Raw genomic sequence first — 25,445 nt, 5'->3', positions numbered from 1 at the left:
TTAAAGTGCCTGCTTAGTCATAAATTTATTAAAAAGGTTTTGTTTTGTCTGAATTCCATCAACTGTTACCTTTCCATCAAGGCAGTGGAGATAACTTAGAATAGTGAAATTGTATTCCTTTCCAAACCTTCCTAAGTAGATATTCTCTCTTCCATTCACTGCACGTACTTTCAAAAAAAACTCCTCTACAAATAAATTAAAGTATTGTCTACAGATTTGTAGATTATTGAGAGAGTAAGTACAAATAATTAATACTAGGGAATAGAAATCTGAGGTATGGTTCCGTTCTGGTATAGAATGGTAGGTATATGCTCAAGTAGAATGTGGAATCTTCTAACAGAAAATAATCCTGAGATTCCTGTTTTCTCATGCCAGTGCATGAAGGCTGCTCTACCTGCATTTCATCCCTCAATAGCACTGATAATTTTCTTTAAGCACAAATTGCTACACCCATTCCTTGTGAACAGATTTATCAGAGTGGCAGATTGCATCAGGAAAGTAAACTGGCTGATAATCACAGTTTTACACCTGGGTTATTTTTTGCTGGATTACGTCTTTGATCTTGTTTGATATCCAGCCTTATAAACAGATGTGTCAGCAAAATGCATAGGGCAGATTGTGTAAAGAATTAATTACTAAGTTTTGAAAGGGAAAGTTTCATTATCTCCTGCTAAATTAAAACCACAGTTAACATCTTTTACAAGTACATCCACCAGCAAGAAGGTATTGCAGAATATGAATGTCTACAGTGATACTGCTTTGACATTTCTGGGCTTCAGAGGAAAACCCTGATGAAATTTCTCTCTTAAATTTAATTTTTATCAGAGGTTCAAAAAAGATTTTGCAGGAGAAGAATTTTAAATATTCCTTCCTGTCCAAAGATGTGCATCTATAATAGGAATTCTTGATTGAAATGCAGAGTCCCTTTCCTTTGATTCTTCCAGGATCTTGTTTCACATACTACTCATGATGAACTGCACACCTGTAAATCAAGAAATATAAGTTTCAAATTTACACTTCTTTATTAGTGCCTGTTGGATTACACTATGAAGTTCTGGAGAGGATACATCCTCTGAAGTGAACCATGGGCAGAAATTTATAAAATGATCCAAAAAACAAAGCACTTCTTTAGAAGAAAAAGTGAACAGGACCTACTTCACTGGCACTGAGTTTGTTTTCAGGTGTGATGCACAAGGTTGACATTAGACAGAGAAGCACCATAACTTTTAATCAGCATTGTAGATTTCAGGTTGGCTCTATCTAAAGTTAAGTGTGAGCTCCTTGTGTATCCAGGACTTCAGTGGCAATATGAAGGAGCCAAGAGTCTACAGATGCACTGCTGAGAGCTGCAGGGCTCTTCTCAGTACCCTATTACATCTCTACCAGTCTGTGCAGGTGGCATGTTAGTCACTCCAGTTGGAGGGCACTTTGTGCTTGGTAGTAGTACTACTCCCAGGTTCCCATTTGTCATCAAGTAGCTCTTCTGCTTCAGGCAGGAAACTGTCTCTCAGGAGGCAGAAACCATATCCCAAAGGTGTTCTTTGAAATGTTTAATTTTAGTTTTAACAATGAATCTCTATTTTATGTTTTAATTAATTTGATTTTATTTTTAAGTTTAATGGTGAGATTAATAATTGTTAGAAGCTGAATTTATAGTTTAATTTCTGAAGGAGTAATTTTTCTTTTTGTTCTCTTAATATTGCCCATTCACAAATTTAATTTTGTGTCCTCTATTGATAGCATTTATGTAATTTAAATCATTTTAAAATAGATAGAAAAGTAATACATTAATTAAAAAGCACTATTTAAAGGATTTTTTTCTATAATTCATATTTGAAAGTTAAAGCAGATCTACAGATCTAGAATGACACAGAATTTTGTGAAGGCATTACTTTTAACAGTATTTCTCAAAAAACTAATTATTTGTTTCTTTTTTTTCTTTCCTCTGTCCAGGCAATTGCATTGCCTCCTATAGCTAAGTGGCCTTATCAAAATGGGTTTACTCTTAATACCTGGTTTCGTATGGATCCACTAAACAATATCAATGTAGATAAGGATAAACCCTATCTCTATTGGTAAGTAGCAGTTATGGTTTGTTCTGGCTTCCCAACAACAGTTAATCTTTCTTATCTTTTAGTCCCTGACGTGCTTTCCCCCCACCCCTGCCAAATATCTGAAGGTTTTAATGACTGCTCACTGTATACAAACTCTTAGAAAACCATCTGTTCCTTTTCTCTTTGTGATTCAGAAATCTGTGGATTCAAGACATGTGCCTTGCAGATAAACCATAAAATCTAGTGATGTGGTTTCTTTAGGAATTCTAAAATATATTAATTCTTAAACCTTTAAATAGAGAATGTTGTCATATTGTTTGTTTGTCGTGGTTAAGATTCTCAGGTGATGTCAGTACTACAAAATAAATGTGTTAAACTTGGAGTGCACAGTTTGCACATTAGCTAAAGATAATTGAAAGTAGATCCGTGGGTATAAAAATGGTTAACTGATGACTGGTTCCCCAGAAATGTGAAAATTTTATTTGAATGTAATGTGTATAAAAGAAACTGAATATATACTGATCTCAGAAGGAAATCACAGAATCTGTTGAGTTGAAAGGGACCCATCAGGAGCATTGAGTCCAACTCTGCCCTGCCCAGGACCATCCCCATCACACCATGTGCCTCAGAGCATTGTCCAAACACTTCTTGCACTTGGTCAGGCTTGGTGCTGTGAACACTTGCCTGGGGAGCCTGTTTCAGGACCCAACAACCCCTGGGTGATAAATCTTTTCCTAATATCCAACATAAACCTTCCCCAACACAACTTCAGGCAGTTCCCTTGGGTCCTGTCACTGGTCCTGTCACAGAGATTTTAGATCAGTGCCTGCCTCTTCTCTTCCCCTCACAATGAAGTTGTAACTGCAATGCGCTCTCCTCCAGGCTGAACAGACCAAGTGACCTCAGCCACTTGTCCTACAGCTTCCCCTCCAGGCCCTTCACCATCCTTGTGGCCCTCCTTCAGGCACTCTCCCATAGTTTAACATCTTTCTAATATATTGGTGCCTAAAACTGCCCCCAGCACTCGAGGTGAGGCCACCCCAGCTCAGAGCAGAGTGGGACAATCCCCTCCCTTACCTGGCTGGCCGTGCTGTGCCTGATGCACTTCAAGACACACCTGGACTTCCTGGCTGCCAGGGCACAATCACTCAAATTTGATTTGCAACCAACCAGGACCCCCAGGGCCCTTTCCAAGCCGCTGTTTTCCAGCATCACGTTCCCCAGCCTGTTTGTCCATCCAGGGTTTCCTCATCCCAGGTGCAGAATCCCACACTTGCCTTTCTTGAACTTCATATGGTTGGTGATTTCCCAGTCCTCTTATTTTTAAGTTTGTCTCTGCAGGACCTCCTTGCCTTCAAATGGGTCAACAGCTCCTCCCAGTTTTCTACCATCTGCAAACGTGCTTTTATCCCTTCCAGTCCTGCATCCAAGTCATAAATGAAAATGTTGAAAAACACAGGGTCTAAGATGTAGCCCTGCAGACTTTGCCATGACAGGAGCAATGCAAATTATTCTTATTTTTATATAATAAATTAAGTCAAGGTCTAATTAATAATTCAAAACAGGAAAAAATATCCATCTAAACTTTGCACAGGTTTCAGACTTTGCCGCATGAAAGTTGTGTCACACACAACCACCACCAAGAGAAAGATACTAAAGCAAATGTGTATTTTCTTTCGACACGATTTTTGGTCATGTAATATCTTTTTCAGCTTAGGTGAAATATGGGTTGTATAAATAACTCAAGTCTTTAGGTGAGTGCAGTGCCTTTGTGGTGTGAGACAGCAGTTAAATCACATCAACCATTATTTGAAAACTCATTCTTAAAAATGGAAAAGAGTAGTGAATGCTTTCTCATTTGCCAGATGTGAGGGAAAATTGCCACTGTTCTGTTATTAGGGACATGCTAAACCCTGCTTCAAGAACTGTATGCTGGTTTGGTTATTTCTAAAAAATGTAATTTTAGGGATCTCTGAGGATGGTGTTGGACAGCTGCTGACAGCCAATTAACACTTATATATTGGAATAGTATTGTAGCTATCTTACCAATTATAAACCGAGTGTGACAATCCTGGAAGAAAATTAGAAGTCTGACATCTGCATGAAAAATAAATAAGAACAAGGCAGAGCAGTCAAATTCAAAGGGTAAGGTTCAGAATTCTGTAGCAGAAATTTTAGTAAAAGCCAACCAATATCATGTACCTAGCAGTGGGTAATGGCTGCCATGCTTGTGGAATGAATAGCCATATGTTAGAAAGCAGGAATTACAGCAGGATGTTAAGGATTTTTATAGTTACCAACTGACCATAAAATCCATTTCCATTGCTCTAGCTGAAAGAGCTAATGTGATCTTTTAAAGGATAGTCTGAACAAACAGAGATGGCAATAAAGGTGATGTGATCCTTTCGTGAAATCTTGGCAAAAGCATTGCTGGAATGTCAGTTACAGTTCAGACTTGCTGCTTCTTTTAAGAGAACATGGGAAAAACTAGTACTATTCAGATATTCAGAAAACACTTGGGAGTGAACTGTCCCTTGGAAAACACATTTTATAATGAATGGGGGTTTTTGGGTTTTTTTTGGGTGGTTTTTTTTTTTGGTTGGTTGGTTTATTTTAATTGGAGATCCAGTGAGTAGACTGCAAAATAAGAAAATTCAGACTTTTAGATACATAGTACTATCGTCACTATCACAATTGTAAGACGTAGTAAAAAAAAAAATAATAGTAATCCTTATCATACTTTAATAGATTGTTGGAAATGTTTCTTTAAAAATAAGGTGTAGATTCTTTGTCATAAAGAATTTAGATATTTAGGACTCACCTATAGCACTCTCAACTGGGAAGTCTCCATCCCCTTAACCATTTTACTTGTTCCTGCTAAAAAAAGAGATGGGTAACATAATTATTAAGTAAGGCCTTGAATTACATGTGATCAGTCCAGATGCTGATTGGTTTATTGAGGTTTTTTTTTTTTTGTGTTCTTTTATTTTTTAAGAGATGTTCTCTATAAGATTATGTATCAGGTTCTGTAAAAGAATTAGAAGGTGAAATGAAGCTGGTATATCGTAATTGTTTTTTGTCCATAGAAAGTCCAAATGCTTCTACAAACATTAAATGGAAGAATGGTTAAAACTTCTGAAAGTGTGTTCTGTGTTTTAGTTTTACAAATGTAGAGACAGGAAAGAAAGAAAAAAACCAAAACCATCCAAAAATCAAGCTGTCTAGTATTTTCAGACCTTCTTTTAAACTTATGATAACAGAGATAATGCAGAACAGTCGCAAAAGCCTGTAGTGGAATTCTAAAGCTAGTAGAGAGCAAATTTCACCCACACCATTCAGGCAAGAATGAATAAATACCTTATCAATAATGGTACTATGAACATAGGTTAAATTGCTCCTAGAATCCTAACCTAAAGAAACTGGAATCCCACTGTTGGAAGGGAGAATGCTCTCTTGCTATGGAAGTGTAATAACATTTAGTATCTGCTTTAAGAAACTGGCTGAAAGGAAGCATAATTGTAAAGGTTATATGAACAAACTGTAGCAAAACTGAGTTCCAGCTGATATGGGAGGTTAATTTAAGGCTCATAAAACCATATGGTTGTTGATAGTGCTGCTCTTGTTGTCTCCATGCATGTCATCTTTGGATGTGACAAGTTCTGCACATGTAGGTAATTGGTAAGGGAACTTTGGAGTATTCTATAGACCAGTCCTAGCCTACATTACCTTTGGCAAGGAGGAAAATGTCAAGATTAATATTATATGGTATAATGTTGAGGTAAACAGCACACATTTGAGTACTCAGCTTCTTAATTTCTCTTATATTAGAAATCTAATTAATTTGGAGGAAAACAATTCATGTTTATAAAATCATTCATTCTATTCCAAGGCAAAGAGCCATGCTAAGAAATGAGCAGTTTTTTCATTATTTCATTGTTTTCTCATGTTTGTGTGCTGAACTCCAGGAAGTTACACACTTAAGGACAACTCAGTGTTTAAAATTTCAGGAACAGTCTGATTTGACCATAATGGAGTTAAAATCAGCCCAGTAACCAATACGGATAGGAAAGGGAGAAAATTTGAAAGATGTAGACATTTCTTCAAGAGGTACTCTTTATTTCAAAATGCTTTCTAGCTATTGTTCAAAGTGTTAGGATGCATTTTATACATGGTAATAATATTTTATCATGTAAAAACATTGATATTTACAGTGGTTGGCTGTTGGTAATTTAAGAGAAACTATTATATTTGACATCTCTAATCAAATAATATAACACTGTCAGAACGTAGCGAATTTCTGTATTATTTTATTATCCTTCAGAATGCGATTCTGCTAAATGAAACTATTTTAGACCATTTTAGAAATGACATTGCAGAGAAACAGATTTGGCATTGTGAGAGTTCTAGTTACCTACTGAGAAGTTGTTTGAATGGCATAAGGCCCTAAGGAGATAAATCAAAGTCTCAAACCATCTCACAGCACATTCAGTTGCTCTTATTGTAAGAGCTGTATTTTGAGTTTTATAACCTTTCTTTTATTGCACTAAATTCAGTGCTGTGGTTGTGCAGATTGTGTATTTGGGTAATTCAGATTTATGTGTGTATAGTGATATTCTTCCATGAGTCTGTTCACTGCTCCTTTTGTTGAGGGGTAGAGCTGCCTATGGCGTCATTGTAGAAACCGGATCATTGGCATGATGCAAGTTAAAAATAGCCTTCAAAAGATGCAAAGGAATGGCAGTGTTACAAAGTGTTCAATTTTGAGGTCAGTGGTAATGGACAGCATGTGATATTTCTCTTCATTCTTAGGTTATGTCTTAGGTTTATTTAGAGAGGACACTTTACGTTTATTAAAGAAGTGCTTTCTTCTTTTCTGCAAAGAGAGTTCTGTGTAAGCCCTTATTAAAGACAGTGGCAGGGAATAATGCTCCTTTTCAGCACAGCTGCTTGAGGGGAGAGAAAACTGGGTACAATATAGGGAAGCAGGTGAAGGAATGAGGAAGACACAGCCTGAATTGGGGAAAAAATGAATACTATATATACTTCAAGACTGGAAGTAGGAACTTCTGTGCAAGGATTCATTAGGGTTCAGAAAAATCATCTATAGGTGTTATTACCAGTTCTGTTTACTTTGTTTATAAAAATTTTGAAAAGTATCCTTTAGTACTTTTTAAAAAGGTGTCCTAAGTCATTACAAAAAAAGTGGCTTTCTAGAATTTGAGAATTTGCATGTCTCTTTTTTTACCTCCTTTACAAATGCCCTCATAGGAGATGAGTGTCTAAGCTGTGATCACCTCAGGGTATAATCACAATACCTATGTTTTAAAGTTTATTTTTTCTGATAAGATCATGGTTTATTAACTATTTTTTTGAAAATGAGCAAAGAGAACAATGTGATCCTCTCCTTAAATTATGCACACTTATTGACGTAACTGTAAGTTTCTGAAGATGGAATAAGTTTCTCAAATATGAATTTTTTCTGTGTTAAAATGAAGATTGTGTATATGTAGTAGGGTAGACTAAAAATATACTATTTCAGCAGCTATAAAGGAAGATGAAATTTGAACTTAGTGTTTGCATGTACCTTTCATGTCTTAAAATTCCTAGGAAAAAACTAGTAAAAGTGTTTGAAGAAAATATTTCAACAACAAAACAATTTAAAACATTATTATTGCAATAACATAAAATTATTTAATAAGTTAGCTACATAAAGAGAATGAGAAAGTACTAATTAGTAAGCTACAGGACTTTGTATAAATACTCAAAATTAGTAGGTTTTTTTTATTATATTTGCAAAGCTTCATTTCAGAATTCACAGATGAAATTCACCATCTAGATCTTGTATTTCAGCCATTGGTTATTTATTAAAGAAATTTCTAGAAGTTGTATACAGTGTGCTTCATATTAATAAAAGCAAACAGCTCTTCATTTTACTTAGCTTTTCAGAAGTGATTAAGTAGCATAGCTGTAGATGTGGACTTGCCATAATGTCATTCATGAGCTTTCACCAGTTACCTTTGCAAAGTGTTTTTTTTAAGAAGTCTATAATTTCTTTTAAAAATGCTTTTGATTTCAAAGATGAAATGTATGAGCTTTCTGCTTTATCTGTCTTTATGACATTTGTCACAAGAAAGCTTGGAAATCCTTGTTAAACTGACTTTCCTAAAATTTCAGTCCTTTGTCCATTTGACAAATGAAAGTAAATCCACAATTCAGAAAATTAAAACTTTGTATATCATTAGCATAATTTATTAATGTCTTGAAAAATAATTCTTGTGCATGATAATTACCTTGAATCCAAATTTGTATGTCATATCAGCTGCATTGTTCTCTGAACTCCCTAAAACTGCAAGGCATCTCACAATTTTTCTGTAATGGATATTTTTTCACAACTTTAATCAGATGCGTTATTTTCAAATATGATTAATTAAGAAACTGAGGGTGAAACATGATAGACATATTTGCTGTTTTGTATTCTAGGAAAAAAAAAAAGTACTGATTTTTAAAATGTAGCTTGGTATCAATTAAGTGCTGAAGGTGAGTAGCTCTCCAAAAAGAATGGTGAAAGAAAATTAGATTCACCATTCTGGGTACAAATTTATTTTCTTTTTCACGGCAGATTAAAGTAGTATTTGGCCCTTTTTACTATAAAATAATTCCTCTTTTCCCAATTTAATTCCTAATTCTTTCTTTTCAGTTTCCGCACTAGCAAAGGTGTTGGGTATTCTGCTCATTTTGTTGGCAACTGCTTGATAGTGACATCCTTGAAGTCAAAAGGCAAAGGTTTCCAGCACTGTGTGAAGTACGACTTTCAGCCACGCAAGGTAAGCAAAGTGGTGTTTGCAGTAAGGAGGAGCACTGAAGGTGTGCTGACTGAGGGGATTTTATCCCTTCTGGGAGGAGGGCTAAAATCCCCTTCATGCTATGGTGTTAATCATAGTTCCTCGTTTATAAGTAAATGCTCTTGTGTTCATGCAGAGTTACAGTTCAGAATCAATTCAAGAGACATGTAATAATTTATAGTGTAACGCTTCTATAAAGTCAGCATGTTTTTCAAAACTACTGCTTAATTGGCTTCAGATAGAGATGAATTGTGAGTATTTGTAGAATGGCTACATTTAATTACTTAAATATCTTCATTCTGTTTCTGAAAATTCTGTACTTGGTAACTGTTGCCAAGGTCTTGAAAAATTTTGCTGGCAATGCTAGAGTTTCATTATCTGATGCTGTATGATATAATGCTCTGAACTTTCTTCCATTTCAGTGCTGTTTTAGGATTTCTCATTTTTAGTAGTAAATCTTGATTGCACCTCTAGATCATTTTAGTGTTTATTTCTACTCTATGCCTAGTAGTCCTAGGGGAATGATGATTTTGTGGCCTTCAGTGTTGCAGTTAGTTGACTGAAGCATTGACTTTTCTGTACAGCAAGAATTATGTGTTTTGTCACTGATATCAGTCTCGTATGTATTTTGCTATGAAGCCCATTTCTATTTTTTATGGGTTTAGAATTTGTGTATTGAATTTCAGTGCTTGAATTTATTTTTTTTTTTGAGAAACCAATCTCTTAGGGAGGGAATGCCTTTGTCCACACATCAACTTAATGTTCCACTATTTCTCTTGGTGTGTATTTGTGGTTCAGAATCACCAATTGTAATTTTGTCATGTAGCTTTGAGGTCACTTGTGGTTTTCTTAAAACAAAGTAATGTCTCTCTCTAGCATATCACTCGGGGTTGTATAAAGCCTTATAAACACATATCTGCTGAATCCACTGGAGTGAATCAATTCTGTTTTTCACATTTTTCCAATTTTATAGCCAGAAAAGTATTTTGACGACAGTTCAATTTTCATTTTAAGTATCATCTGAATCTAATGACAAATGTAACTGTTAGCTTTTGTATTATGGTATTGTTAATAACCTCTTGGGATCTAGCTGATCTTTACTTGTTGATGAGGAAGTAGTCTATCTTACCAAGATATGCTTTTGGTAATTTTGAATACAAAAAGGACTAGTTTTCTTTGTGCCAGCTCATGAAAAATTTAGCTTTTGCTGTTGCTACTCAAAATGACGAATTCTGAAATACTGATACCTGTGTGTCTCATTATATGAATACCAGTTTTGAATCAAAGTCTGCTGATCTGCTGAAGTGCATAAAAATATAACTCCCATGTTAGCTTTTCATATCCCAAAGTTCATGCTCCATACAATTTGAGTCATATGTTAGCTTTAGAAAGCATTTTAAATAAATATTCTGGAATATATTTTTGAGTTTAGTATATGTTTAGTATATGTTTTTTCATCATTATCTTGTGTTCACATGCTTTTGTTAAAGTACATAATGCATAGTGGAGGAAATAAAACCTGTCAAATATAATTCCTGGCCCTAAAAAGTCAAAATTTATCCTGTTTTACATGCAAATTGATTTTCTTCTTGTTGTTTAGATATTACATTGGTTTCTCTGTACAAGATTTGAATGTGTAGATACATATTAAAAAATGTGCAGTCATTTATAAAGCAATTACCTCGAGAAACTTGATATTTTGCCATCAGATGTACCATTCCCTAGACATTTGCTTACAGACACACACATTTCAGCAATAAATTTTTTCAGAATCATCATCCTCAATAAACTTCTGAATAATATGGTTTGAAGGTTTTAAAAAAATTTTGGTGAATCACAGTAAAGTAACAAATTCAATTTTTCTGGTTAAAAGCTTTATGTAGGCAGATCAGTGTTGCTCTGTTCACGTGAAGATCTTCCTGCTATGTCATATGACAGTATTCACATACATTAATATGTAATATTAATGTATAACTTTAGGCCTCAATTGGTGCATTTTTTTAATGTCGTAAAAGCAAGCATTTATAAAAATATGTCGAGAAATTTGGTTATCATATATTCAAATAGAAAATGTGGGTGTGGTATAATAGCCTGATGTCTCAACAGAGCTAAACTAGCTTTGGTGATGTTATGTTTAAAATGTCTACACTGCTTTTTTGAGACTCCAAATTGACATTTTTGTGTAGGTAACCTCAGTGTTTTTGCTTCCTTGAGCTTCAGCCTCAGCATCAAGTCTTGTAAAACTGGAAGAGGAAAGCAGCATAGTCAGGAGCAAATAGCTTTTCTATGTGTATGTTTCTAGCTGTGACCATCTTTACTGACTGTAGCAGAGACAGAAATAAGTTCCACATCCTGGAAATGCTTAGTGTGTGATGCCTCATCTCTCTGATTGTGCTGTCCTATGGAATAGGAATATGACTTGGTGAGAGCAGTTGGTGACTAAGCTTGACAGGTTTCAGCAGTAAACAAAAAATGCATAGTGAAGGGTCTTTTAGTACTCCCAAAAGAAGCTGTTGTTACAGCAGAGGGAGGAGAAAATAATACGGGGAAGAAAACCGCAGGATGAATGTGAAGGAAATTTGTACTTCTGACTTTGAATATTAGGGGGAAAAAGGATTTTTTTTCAACGAAAAGTTCAAGAAAAATTTTGTGTGAGATCATAGAACTTGGTTTGATTCATTGTGTGGTAGCAAAGTGCTGCCTTTCCTTCTTAAAAAAAGTGTTTGCTAGTGCTAGAGAAATGGCCCAAATACAGAAATTTGCAAAAAACCCCATTAATTGCAAAGTCCAATAGACTGCTTCAAAGCTCTTTATAAGGTACCCGAGCACAGATAAATAACAATGTACAGACCACTGTAAGTAAAACTGAGTTTTTCAGGAAGCTGAGGTTGAATCTAAGTTGGTATGTTTTCAGAAATGGTTTTAAAGCCTTTTGAAAGAAAAATCACAGACAAAAGAGTTATGTTTTTTGGGGGATGTCTTTGAGGATGACAGCGAATCACAAAAATTACTTTTTTCATAGTTCTTTGAAAAAAAGAACAGAAGTTTCCATACATGACTTCAGAAGCCAAAGCTGGAACAGTACTTCTTTATTCCAGCATTGCCCAATAAATCTATTTGCTTGGAAAGCCAAGAAATGAGATGCTTAAAAGTATTGTTGTATGATCAGCATCATTTTTCTACCTTCTGTTAGTTGTATGTTTAAAGGAGGAAAAAATGAAAAAGTATTTTTTAATACCTGGAAACAGATGTGTAAAAATATGTGTTCTCATCTCTGTAGCTATTATACACTTGTAAGAGAATACAGCTCAATTTGACAACTACTGTAATGCTTATTGTCAAAATGTGTTTTGCTGCATGCTGTTTTGTTTGTAACTTTGTGCTTTGTCTAATTTAAAAATCAACATGTGAAAGCATCTACTTTTATTTTCTCTGACAGAGAGACAAATTTTTATGTTAGTAAGCTCTCTGTCTACTTACCCCAGCTCAGGAAGAGAATCAACTAGCCCCAAGGGTTGCAGAAGTTCTCTACTTTGGAGAAAAGGGACTTATCTGAACATGGAAATCAAAATGTAATAATTGAAAAAGATACAAAAAATGGATGATGATGAAAAAATCATTTATTATTCCAAATTATTGGAATACAAAAGGCTATTTTTAAGACAAGGTGACATTTTCACGGAGTCATTTAGGTTGAAAGGGATGTGTTGAGACCATCTGGTCTCTCCCCCTGCTTGCAGAAGGGACTCTTAGATAAAGTTGCTTTGGATTTTTTCCAGTTATGTTTCAAATGTATCTAAGCAAGAAGATTCCAGAGTTCTTCTTGAATTTATTTGTCATGGACATCATGATTCCAGTTAAACAAATTATGGGAAAGATCACCATAGTAGTAAGTGGAAGCTCTAAATTATGGTGCCTTCTCTGTTTGACTATTTAATGCATTTTTAATGATATGACAGTTGTCCAAAAATTGCTGGAATGGTAAAGAAGAGAGGAAAAATATCAAAGCAAACAATCAGGATGATGTCTTAACCTGGGCTGTAAAATTTGCTATTGGGATTTTTTTCTGTTTATTTAATAATTTCTGATAGACAGAAATTTTTGCTGTGATGCAAAGACAGAGGTTGTGTGATATGAATTTGTTAAGGTAAGAGCACATAGCTCTGGATTTCCTATCAGAACTCAGCTGTGTTTTTACAGAACAGCGTTGAAATTAAATTGCACTGTTGAAATTAAATTGTATGTGTGCATTTTTGCCTCTAATAGCATAAAAGAAAGCAGGTAAGTACATCATTGCATTTAGGCATAGTTCTATTGACTGGACTTGAAGTCCCAATGACTTGAATTTTAATTTTACGTGTTTGGAAGGACTCATCTTTTTGTGTAAATTTATGAGACTGGTCACCCTTTCTTTATGCCGTTCATTAACTTTGTATTATAGCACAAAACCTGCCCCTGTGTACTGACTTTTCATGTCTTTCCAGTGGTACATGATAAGCATTGTTCACATCTACAACCGGTGGAGGAACAGTGAAATACGCTGCTACGTGAACGGTCAGCTGGTATCCTATGGTGACATGGCCTGGCATGTTAACACGAATGATGTAAGATTTTATTGGTTTTCCTTTCTCATCACTTTTTGTTTTATGGTTAATTCAAAAAGAAAAAAAAAAGTGTTGCCTTTTTTTCCCCTCAAGATATTTGCAGATTTTCTTTTTTAAGTGTCTTTTTTATTCATTCTTATTCATCTGCTTATTAAAATGTAATATTATTGACTTTTGAGTTTGTGTATACATGTTCTCTTTTTCTGTACCTTTGACTTTGGAATATTTGAGAGCCTGGACCTAATGAAGAGGCAAATATTGCTCTTTCTGGCTCAAAGTTCTGGCTGTGGAAGGCAGACAAAATTATTTTCTTGTGCTTTGCCTTCAGCTAAATCTGTCATAGAATTTCAGAGGTTCTTGGTTCATCAACTTACTACGCTTTTGTTATTTTTTATTTATAATATAGTTCTTATTTCTTTCTGACTACTATAAGGGATAAAGAAGCCTTAGGGAAATGAACTGTCTTTTGCTAAATTCTAGAGGCAAAATAGGATTTGAAAGGGAGAGCTTAAATATTACATGTTAATTAAAGTAGGAGAGCTCTGCCTTCCAAAGTTTCTGATTTCCATTCTTTTGGGTTTTTTGGAAGCATTTTGACTTGCAAGAAAAGGCTAGCCATTCAGTTTGTGCAGAGCTTGGTTTCTCCTTGGTAAGAGAAAAATTTCCATGATAGGTGAAATGCGATGACTGAAAAGCCAGCTGAGGTCTCAGAGGATCTGGTCTGGATTATTGGTTATATGGTGTGGGGATCAGTAATCCTTAATGACAAATGCTTAGCAAAAGGAGCTGCTTCTGCAACTTCTATTTTCTTCGCGGAATTATTTTCTACTTTCTCATGCAAAAAAAAGTACTATTTTTTCTTAAGGTGAAATTGGTTTGCCAAGATTTAGATTATTTAAGTCTTAAGTATGTGCTAAGGTTTTTATTTTTTCCACTGGATAACAGTCTAAGCTATGGAAGACACTAGTTATCATTAGCTATGTATTTTTAATAACAAAAATCTGTTCTGTTAATAGTAGGAAGTAGAATAAAAAGATCAAGAAATTCAGGAAAGTTATGTGAATGCAAATGCGTAAAATACGTAAAGGAAAATAGAGGAGTGTGTACGTAGGCTTCTTACTATTTTACATTACCTAGGAAGAGAAGCTCTTGTTTTAACTATATTAGAATTTCTTTGAATTGTTAGAATATTCCCTTGAAAAGTCTTGAGCAATTTATCCAGGTCATTTATTAACATCTACCTTCATACCCTTACACTTGGATATAATTTTAGTCTCCTGGAAGATGTCAGTATATTACTTTACCATAATGGTGTTGGAGGAAAAGCAAACACTATGTAAATCAGGCAATAATTTTTCTTTCTTTATATCCCACATTGAGCATAAGTATTTATGTAGTTTACACTGATAGATTTAACAGTACAAGTTCTGAAAACAGAAGGGGTCAGGAGCTGCATATTGACTAAGTGCATCTGACTGTTCAGTCTTTTTTATGGATGAATATTGTAATATAATCAAGATGTAGTGTTAAAATTGCTAAATGTACTGATGACAAGATTTTTCATTTGCTCACTGTGTCAAATCTACCACTGAACAATAAGTATTATGATTAAACATATTTTTAGACTAGTAAAACATTCATTACATTTACATTATTGAGTTTAACATTAAGGAACTGAATTTAATATAATTTTTTAAGCATAAGTTTTGTCTTGGCAGAGATTGCAAATTTATTTCATTTTTTTACCCAGACTGATTTTGCATTACCATTCTCTAATGTTTTTGTGAGGGCTTTTTCAGAAAAAATCTGAAATTTACCTCTTGTATCCAAGCAAGAAGTGTAGAAAACTTCAGTCTACCATTTTCATATGTAGCCTGGGAGATATGGAAGGAAAGATAGAGGGGGAAAAAAACAGTGAAACTCTAAAAAAAAAGCTTATCTATTAATTAGTTTTAAATTATTTTTTTAGTATTTCTTAGAATTTATTCTTATTTATACAAGGCCATGAATTTAGTGGGTTCTTAACTATTTCTGTAATGTGGCCAGGCAGATATAGGATGTTACGTGATGTACTCATTACAGGTTCAGATCTGCAGTCTTCACAAATATATATTGAATTAAGAGAACTGTTTTCATTTTATTGAGCCTCCATGTATTAAATATTTGCAGTATGCTTCACCCAAATGTTAGAGGGGAGATACAACTTCAGATGAAAAAGGGGAAGACATTATAAACATTTTTGTGTTAGCTGTTTCTATTTTGAATGTTGCTCATTCTTTGTTTTTATATAGCCATTATTGGCTCTGAATTCATTACTACTATTTAATGAAATATTAAATCATATTAGTGCCAATCTTTATTGTTTTCATGTCCTATACAACATACCATGGCTAGTGATAAAGGACTCATTGAGCTTATATTCCAAGGGGTAAATATAGTTAGAGATTATGGCAAAAAGGTGAAGTGACATGCATGGCAAGGTATAACTCATGCTTACAGATTGCTTGGCATCTGGAACAGAAATGGATAAAATTACCTGGAAATCAGGAGTTATCCCTCCCCTCCAATTAAAAATAATGGAAACACCTAATCAAGAATGAAGTGCCAGAAATGGGAAAGTGTAAACTGGGAAGAATGAAAAAAAGAAAAGGAAATTACTAGAGGCTAACAAGCCTAGATCTTAACCATAATTAAAACTCAGAATCTGTTGAGAGCTACAATAATTGTTGTACAATTAATGGTCACTAGAGGAATCTAGGAAAATACCCTTAAAATGAGCAGGAATGTAGTCTCAGAATATTTAAGTATCAACTAGGAAAAATGTGGCATCAGTATCTCTGACAAGTTCCTCAAATAACCATTGAAAAGGGCAATTGCTCAACATTAATTGATGTAACACTTTCTGACAGTAATGGCACAGTGTCATGAAAGCCTTCAAGGCTAAGCAGGACTTGAATAAAGTAACTGAATTTTTTTTTTAAATTTTGCCATTAGGTTTACCGGGAGTCAAAGGAATCTGTTTAACTCATCTTTTGCACTGTACATCCTGAATATGACTTCGTGAATCAATTTTCATGTAGAGGTTTTGCCAGAAGTTTTAAAATTTTGTCAAAATTGCTTAAAACAATAGAAATTCCGAGGGGTAAAAAATAAAAGAGGTAAATCAAAGGAGGATAATGGTAGACAAAATCCTGGATACTTCTTCCCTCACCTGTTTTTAAAGCTGAGCTCCAGATCTTCGTCTGTCCTTACACCTGAGCCCCCTTTTCCTTGTTAACAGCCTATCCTCCTAGACCAGTTGCTGTTACAGTTCACCGTATTTTAGTTTGTTCTCTAAACTGACAAAAGTTTTCCTCAAGGTAAAACTCAGCAGTTAAGCCAGATGAAAAAGCAAGTTTGCTAATGCAGGTTCTGTTGGCTCAGCTGAAAAAGTGATGTCAGACCCTTGTTCCTGTTCAATAAAACACCTATGACTCAAGGAAGCTGAGAGAATAACTTTCAAAGATCCTTGAGGTTCTTCCTGTTGTCCTTTTTTTGCTGCATCATGTTTTCTGGTCTCTCAGGTCTTTGTTCTAGACAGGTTTTTTGAAAGCACCTGAAAACTTCACCAAATCCTTGCAAAATAGCCACAGAAAAATCACTCCTAATCTGAAATAGTGTGATATGGACAGACAGGGATAGTTAACAGCAGAAGGGAGGGATAATTTTTGGAAGAAAGAATGGAAAATAACAACCCTTTTGTGTATAGAATAAGACAGAAGAGGATTTAAGGTCAAACCAGATCATAATAGGCTGTGGTCAGAGAGGGAAAATATGCAACCCCTGCAAATTAGAAAATCTCTATTTGTTTCCTTTTTGCCTTTTAGAGGTGTTTAACTCTATTGGCACTGCAGTGAAAGAAGGTGTTCCAGCATGTGTTCTTGTGTATTAGCAGTAGGAGCTCTGTGTACAATTACTCAGAGGAAGTTCAAGTGTGTCACGTTCCTAGAAGGCAATAGGAGGGATTATTTTGTGCTTGAATGTACTATTCTCATTTTCTGTCTTGTATGTTTACCAATTAATAGAAAACAAATCCTAGCAGCCAGTCATAAGGACCTCTAAAACAGTTAATGCTACAGTATTCAAAATTAAGTTATTCACCACAGGGTAGTAATAAAGAATTGTTAATAGTCAGTTTATCTTTTTAATTCCAGTCTCCCTTTATTTGTGGCTTTAGTAGCTGTGCATTAATATTATTTCTTTATTAACTGCCTCTTTCTGATACAGAGCTATGATAAATGTTTTCTTGGATCTTCGGAGACTGCTGATGCAAATAGAGTGTTCTGTGGCCAGCTTGGAGCAGTATATGTGTTCACTGAAGCACTCAACCCAGCACAGATTTTTGCAATACATCAGTTAGGACCTGGATATAAGGTAATACCGGATTTTAAAAGCATAAAACTGGAAAAATAAAATGATTGAGAGATATAGTTGGAAGATATGTGAAGCATGTGAATATTCCTTATAGAATCACGTAGAATTTTTTAATGTGATTTACTTTCAGCAACATAAGACTATTTTTTCAAGTATCCTAACTAACCCTAATTTTCTACCATCTTTTTGAAAGACTAAAGTTTTGTTTAAAAAATAGCTGAAATATGTTTGTATGGGAAATTAATTACTTTGAGTCATAATCAGATTAGAGAAATTTTGTATTTGATGCACTAAATAGCAGAGAAATAACTTTCTTCTCTACTGTTCGTGTTTAAAATCTTGAGTTAAAGCAGATTAACATTCAACAAGGCATAATAAAACAATTTTGTTCAAATGCACGGTTTCACACAGTCCTGTTAAGGTAAAAGTTGAGCTTTCTTTTTAGTCATGCTTTGTCACTGACATTGAGGGGAAGATTGGACAAATTAATGATGCATGCATAAACTTGGATCTCTGGTCAGATATGTGTCTTGGAATGGTTTTATATTGTATTATTTCATCAAGAACACAGATACTTCACAGAAATCTGCAGAAATGCCTTTGTAGATAATACTTGAAAATTCATCTAACCCTAGGTAAACAGTAATGAATTTCAGTTTATACTATCGGGTATTCCCAAGTTTTCTTTTTTCTAGTTTTTGAAATTTGTGGTTTCATCCAAAGTAGTCTTTCAGTTTTTCAATATGTATCATATACTCTGAAAATAAAAATTTTTAAAAGCCGTAAGTAAAAATTAACATTTAGATTATAATAGTACTAATTTTGTGTGTGGAAAATGCATGCTCTTCATCATTTGATTACAGCTAGCACTTGAATGACAGAAGCAGATGGAAATATCTTTTATGGTATGTATCTGTGTAGGGTGAATAAGCACATGAATATCAGGATTACTTGGAGAAGTAGTGGTCTATTGCCAATAGTTTATGACAGTTTTTGAAACTAAAAATATTAAGTCAGTTATGAAAAGTCCATCATCTGTGCTAGCAAAGAGTATTTTATTCCAAACTTTATACACTATTTTTTAGGCAAATATTTTTTGGTCATACAAAAGAAATTGTAATCTTATACTTAATAACAAATGTAGGAACCTTTATGAATTTCTTCAATTAATAAAGGATTCCAGTATGCAGAAACATACTGGAGTGATATCAAACAGGAATTAGTCTTTCATGTGTTTTAAGAAGTGCAAATTATTATGTAATATTTTCTGATTGTTGAAGGGATTGATAAGGATATGAGCTTTCATGCCAAATGACATTTTCAATAGTTACTGCTCTAACCCTATTTCAGTTGTCAAATTGCCCTACTTGATTCATAGGCTTCCCTTAAACTGCTTTTCTGCACACATGTAACTTCTTAGTGATTTTTTTTTTTTAAATGTCATCTATATTTAATATTTTGCTGAAATTCTTCTTTCATTGTGTCATGGTTTTGGATTTGGGTTATGTACACAGAACAGTTAATGCCCCCTTGCTCTCTGAAGGAATTTTCTTCCTTGTCTAAAAATATGGATATATATTTTATTATTTAACACCAGTTAAAAAGAACAGGCTCCCACAGCAGTACCTTGGAAATAACATTCATTTCTTTGACTTTCTTATTCCCCCAAAATAAGACAAAACAGAAGACTTTTTTGACCCTTTTCCAACACAAGATCTAATCACAATCGGAAAGGGAACCATGTCTTGTAGTTTAGAGATTTCAGGGCACCAACTCTAGCTTTCACTCAAAGCCTGCCTGTTTCGCTTCTCATTTAAGGTTATTTCTGTAAATCCTTTCAGATTCTGTGCTGGTGCAAAGGTGCCCCAGTTCAGAATACTTTAGATGGGATTTAATAGTCTAAGGGAGCCTCAATTGACATATAGCTTGTTTTCCTGAATATTAGAGATCATGTTCTTGCTCTTACTCAACTTGCTGATGCAAACTGGCCTTTCCAAAACTTTTCTTAAGTAGTTCACTACATTTCCTATTCATTCTAATTGTTAGTACTCTTAGTGTATGGGGAAAATCAACAGTTCAACCCTTCCTAAAAAGACCCTAGGTCAATTGTAAACTCCAGTTGTGCCAAACTTTTCTGCCAAAGAAGGATTATTCAAAATAGTTGAGATTTTTTTGAAAATATCTTCATACAGATCTTTTTTTCCTTTCTAATACAGTATATGGCAGTTCCTTTGATTTAAAATTCATACTTTAGTCCATTATATCTGAGAATCTGATTCTTTAAGGGAAGTGACCATTCCTCTACCTACTTTGCTCATGAGAGGGGACTATGCTTTTGCCTCTCATTCAGCTCCCCTCACAATCATTCATAATGCCCCTAGTCTACCATGACTGCCATTAAAACCTCTGGAAAACAGAGAAATCTGCATAATAATAATAATAATGCATACAGGACAGTTTGCACATATCTGTTAATATACAGAGTAAATAATGTTGTGGATGACACCAAAGCCACAAAGTTCAGGAAAAGTGAGAGCTTGATCTACAGATATAAATTAATCTGTTGCACCTTGTCCCACTCCTGTTCTGTGGTGCAGGTAGAAGCAGCAGGTCTTAGGACTGACTAGAGAAGTCATTAAAATAAGTCTTACTTATTATGTGTATCAAATAGTTGTATATTTATATATAATGTTCATACTATTTATTGCACGTGACATGCTTGTACAGAGGACAGTAACACAGAAACAGTTCATAGTCCTTCCATGCTGATCTTGCTCAGCGTGTTCTTATGAGTGCATTTTGTTATAACCAGCATGCCCTAATATAAAAATTTATTTGTTAAGCAAATGGATGTTTTAGTTTGAAATACTACATTTTCACTTGTAGCAAAAGACTTTCTTTAAAAAAGAAAAGGTTACATTGTGTGAAAAGCAGTGATGAGAAACTGACACTCTGAGTAGCTATTGCAAAGAAATTACTCATAATCAAATGTTTAAGGGGAAGAGAGGAAATACACTGGCAATAGAACTATATGATTTGTTTCTTCCCCATTAAGTCTTCCCAAGTTAATCCATAATATATCTTGGAATTTGAAACTATTTTTAGTAGAAACATATTACGATTCAATATTTGCATACCTAGGTTTTATCTTTAATAAAGCACACTCATTTTGAGCATTACCATTGCTAACAGGACTTTTACATACTCTATGGATCCTTGCAGTTTTTGGAGACTGAAGAAAGAAAAAGGAAATGAGAGGAGCATCCTTGCTCTCACTGTGCTTTCCCTGCTGCCCATCCCTGTTCCGAGGCAGCAAGGAGGGGAGAGTCTGTCTGTGCTGGGATCCCGAGGGGCTGATAAACAGAATGGAGGGGCAGGGGAGGTAATGTGAGAGGAAGAGATGCATCTGATACCAGTGTTTGCTGCTATTTATAAAGGGATGTTTCTCAAAGCCCTGTTCTAATAGCCCTGTCAAACCTGTGCCACTCCTCCTAGCCCTCCCATAGGCATTTTAAAGCGAGTTATCAGATTGTTCCATATGTTGCTTCTGAGTTTGTTTTTGATCAGCGCTGCAATAATGATCTTTTTGTCACATAAGGTTGGAGTAAGAATACAGTAATTCATGAACACCGACACAAAACAGCACCAAAAAATTCAGATTTGCTTAAACCAATTATATAGTACAAGAAAATATTTTATGCACAATTGCTGAACCTACAAGGGCAATGTGTAGTGAATAGTAAATAAAAAAAGCTGCAGTCTTGCTGCTAAAGGAAGGGGGAGAGCTGCTGGTACTCAAGCAGTTCCTGATCAAGCACAGATTATTTTACTGGAGAATACAGTGCTGGAGTAATGCTCATCTCTCTCTGTTACTTCCTATTCCAGTAGGAGCCACAAACATACTTTATATGGATCCTATATGTGTAGTTTTACCTTATATATAATTTTTAAAATCCATGGCTCTTTCTTTCTGTCTTGATGCCTTCACACTACATGTGCCAGACCTCAGAGTTGCATATGCACAACAGCCTCTACTACCATCCTGTGGATGTATTTTCCCAAGTCCCCAGTACAGTATGCATATACTGAATTTCTTTTCTTATGGATCAATGCTAGTAATAAAGTGGTATCATATATCAGAATTTGTAACCTCTCTTTACATTCTGTTACAATAATCTTATAGATTAGGGGACCAGAATTTCCAATTTATGATCACTTTTGTTAGATGATGACAGAATATTTCTTTAATTGTTTTTTCTGCTAAATGTGTGAGGCAGTATAATGTTGATTCAAAACTTGTGTCTGACTTTCAAATAGTGATCTCAAATTCTTGCAGCATATTAAACACTGCCAATGAGGAGGTAGAAAAATGTCAAAATTTGTGTATAAAATTGATTTAACCTAACTGGTTTAGAACGCTGCAAGATTTCATGGTAATGAAATGGTAAGATTTTGTTTTGAAACACCTTGATTTATTTAAACAGCAAATTTATGAAAAACTCCATGTATGAGCTTTGGAATCTGAAAAAGCTGAGAGGCATGGAAGATGTTCAGGGTAATAAGTGTTTTCATGTGGTAAAACCTTAAAATATAGAACAAGCATGTTGTAGATGTCTTTGGAAATCAGTGAAATGACTAAATTGTTTTTCCTCTGCAGAAAGTGCACAAAGATTTCTATTTATAGTTAAAATGCCCTCTGAGGTGAAATGCTACCTTCCACAGGACAAATCTGTAATCTGTAGCAGTCATTTCCTGATATGTGAGATCTAGGCAGCCATATCAACAGAGAGCCAGCTCTCATGTTCTGAGCATAATATTATTTCTTTGGGAATTTCTACTTCAGTAAGTAGTGTAGCACAACAGGAACATATTTCTGGATTAAATAATTTAGTGCTGAGGACTGAATACTCACAGTGTGTTATATTGGTGCTTTTGCTTTGGATTGGTTGTAGTCTGATCCTTTGGGCTGAATGAATATCGCCAATTGCAGGATATTTGAGTTTCAGCCTGAAAGAAGTCTCTGGTTCTAAACAGCTTTGCAGTTTGAACAGGGTAATAAGTGGGGACCACTGGGAGTTTCCCTACAAAACAGACTCTTAACCCAAATACAAATCACAGAGTGGCTGAAGATATAGGAAGCAACTGGAACCTGGAGGTCCTCTGGTCCTCCCTGCTCAATAAAGGTCCCCTAGATCCAGTTGCCTGGGACTATCTCCTGGCAATTTTTAAATAAATCCCGAGACAGATACTCTGTCACCTTGCTGGGCAGCTTCTCAGTGAAAAAGTGTTTTCTAATGTTCAGAGGGAGCCTTCTTTGTTCCAGGTTTGCCCACTGACTTGTGTCATACCACTGGGCACCACTGAGAAGAGTCTGACTCCATCTCCTTTTAGACCTCCTTTCTGTTATTTATATATGAAATCCCTTCTGCTGCTTCTTTTCTGCAGTTTGAAGAGTCTGAAATCTCTCATATGAGAGAGCCTTTCCTCATATGAGAGATGCTTCAATCCTTCTGTGTTTAGTAACCATTCATTGCATTCTCTCCAGTAAGTGCCTGGCTCCCTGTGAGAGCCCAGAACTCCAGGTGTGGCCTCACCAATACTAAGTAGAAGGGAAGCAACACCTTCCTCCACCTACTGGCAGCATCCTTCCTAGTGCAGCTGAAGATGCTACCCTTCATTGTCAAATGCAGACTGAACCACAGATTTGCCATTTACATGAATTTGCCATTTACATGCATTTGCCCTTCCTGGTTGTGGTTTCTGTTATGGGGCCTGTGTCTGGTACCTTTTCAGCATTGCAGCCTCCCTTCTCCCAGACATCACCGAGGCTGGGACAGTGCAAGGTTGAGACAAATGTGCTCCAAGAGCTCTCCAGCAGCTCCAGTCAGGTGGCCGGCCTGCTCAGCTTCTGGCCCACATACACAGGGGTGCAGTCAGCAGACCTTTTATTGCTGTCAGTCACTTGAGCAGATGGGCTTTCCCACTGTTTTGCTGTAATCAAAATAATTTTTTTCAGGGTTTCCAGCAGCCCTGAGAGCTCTGAAAAGGCTGGATGGGGTTTATGGGGTTACATCAATGGTATGAATCTGATTTGTTTGGAAAGAGAAGCCAATAGCTTATAAGTTGCCTGTTTTAATTCTGGCATGGATAACAAAAACCCCAGTGCTGATACTTCCAGTAGCTTCAGAGAAAGAGGAAATTGTGGGAGAAGGAGAAAGGAGATGTTTGGTAGGACCAAAGGGATAAAGAGAATTGTGATCACTATGCGCAGTGAAAGCAAGGGAAATGATTAATGTATAATCTCAGAAATGAATTATTTTAGACTCAGAAAATATTTTAGCAGTAACATTTTATATATGTATATATTTACACACACGCACATGTATATATATTTGTATCTTCATTTGCAATAAAATGGTGGTCATTTCTAATAAATTTGCTTTCCTTGTATCAATACAGCACTGTACTGTGTTACTACTAATTAATTGTTTTTTTGCCACTGTTAAATGATTGTTATATGCAATTGTTATATGCCAAGTAGATCTTACCGTGCTTTGCAGAAAGACAGAAATCTATCTTCTTGTGCTTTGTTGATTTTTCAGTGTTGCCAAAAAACTTAATTTTAGATCAGATATGAATCATGATATGTTCATTTTCAGTCTTCCTTGGAAAAGCTCTGAATTTGCAAAAAATTAATGTAAAATGTGGCATTTATGATTTATTTTGGATTTTAAGTGACTCATTTGAGTATACTCCTGACTGTTAATTAAGCATGGCTTTTAATATTGTTCAAAAACAACTATTCCTCTAATCAACATAGTATAGCATTTTATATTCTAATTTGAGTGAGCTCATATGAACTTAAATGCAGCACATTTAATTTGTTCTTTATTTTTAGTGTGTTTTTTGCTTAAATTTTATTTTAACATATTTATGGTTAGTGTGTGTTTTTTTAAGATAGTTACTTCTGAAGCTTGTAAACACTGATGCTAAAAAGAGAGATAATATGTAAAATACCAAATAATGTGTTGACACATTGATGTGATGTAGACTAAAGAGAAACAAATCTATCTCATTGTTCAGTAGCATTAGACTACTGGTAAATGCAAGCAAAGTTTAGTAGTTTATTTATTCTCTCTCAAGTCCAATGTAGTTTTTGCATCTTTTGTGGCAAGGAATTTGTCTAAATTAATTACTTTGTAAAACTTTTGGGTCTTTTTCAGAGCACATTCAAGTTTAAATCCGAGAGTGACATTCATCTGGCCGAGCACCATAAACAAGTGCTGTATGATGGGAAACTCGCCAGCAGCATCGCTTTTACCTATAATGCAAAGGCCACTGATGCTCAGCTATGCCTTGAATCCTCACCAAAGGAGAATCCTTCCATTTTTGTACACTCCCCCCATGCTCTCATGCTTCAGGTTGGTGCTGCTAGGCTGATGTTCTGTGATTACTCTTGGCTGAACATCACACAGAGGATTTGTCTGCTAGTGTACAGAGATTGTTCTTTTGTGCTCTGTCAGCTTTTAATA

General features: G+C 35.1%; 1 protein-coding gene across 4 annotated transcripts in view; it reads left to right on the top strand.

Annotated features, from left to right (window-relative positions):
• Window positions 1–25,445, top strand: part of NBEA (neurobeachin) — a 452,410-nt gene that overhangs the window by 85,972 nt on the left and 340,993 nt on the right. For all 4 annotated transcript variants that reach the window (XM_058019299.1, XM_058019300.1, XM_058019298.1 and 1 more), the window contains exons 5-9: window positions 1,954–2,075; window positions 8,752–8,878; window positions 13,381–13,500; window positions 17,767–17,913; window positions 25,137–25,334. In XM_058019299.1, coding sequence (XP_057875282.1) covers window positions 1,954–2,075; window positions 8,752–8,878; window positions 13,381–13,500; window positions 17,767–17,913; window positions 25,137–25,334 — 714 coding nt within the window. The remainder of the gene's footprint in view (window positions 1–1,953; window positions 2,076–8,751; window positions 8,879–13,380; window positions 13,501–17,766; window positions 17,914–25,136; window positions 25,335–25,445) is intronic.

Source organism: Melospiza georgiana, chromosome 2 (genome assembly GCF_028018845.1).
Source record: "Melospiza georgiana isolate bMelGeo1 chromosome 2, bMelGeo1.pri, whole genome shotgun sequence".
Classification (NCBI taxonomy): domain Eukaryota; kingdom Metazoa; phylum Chordata; class Aves; order Passeriformes; family Passerellidae; genus Melospiza; species Melospiza georgiana.
This window is presented reverse-complemented; position numbering and strand designations above follow the sequence as displayed.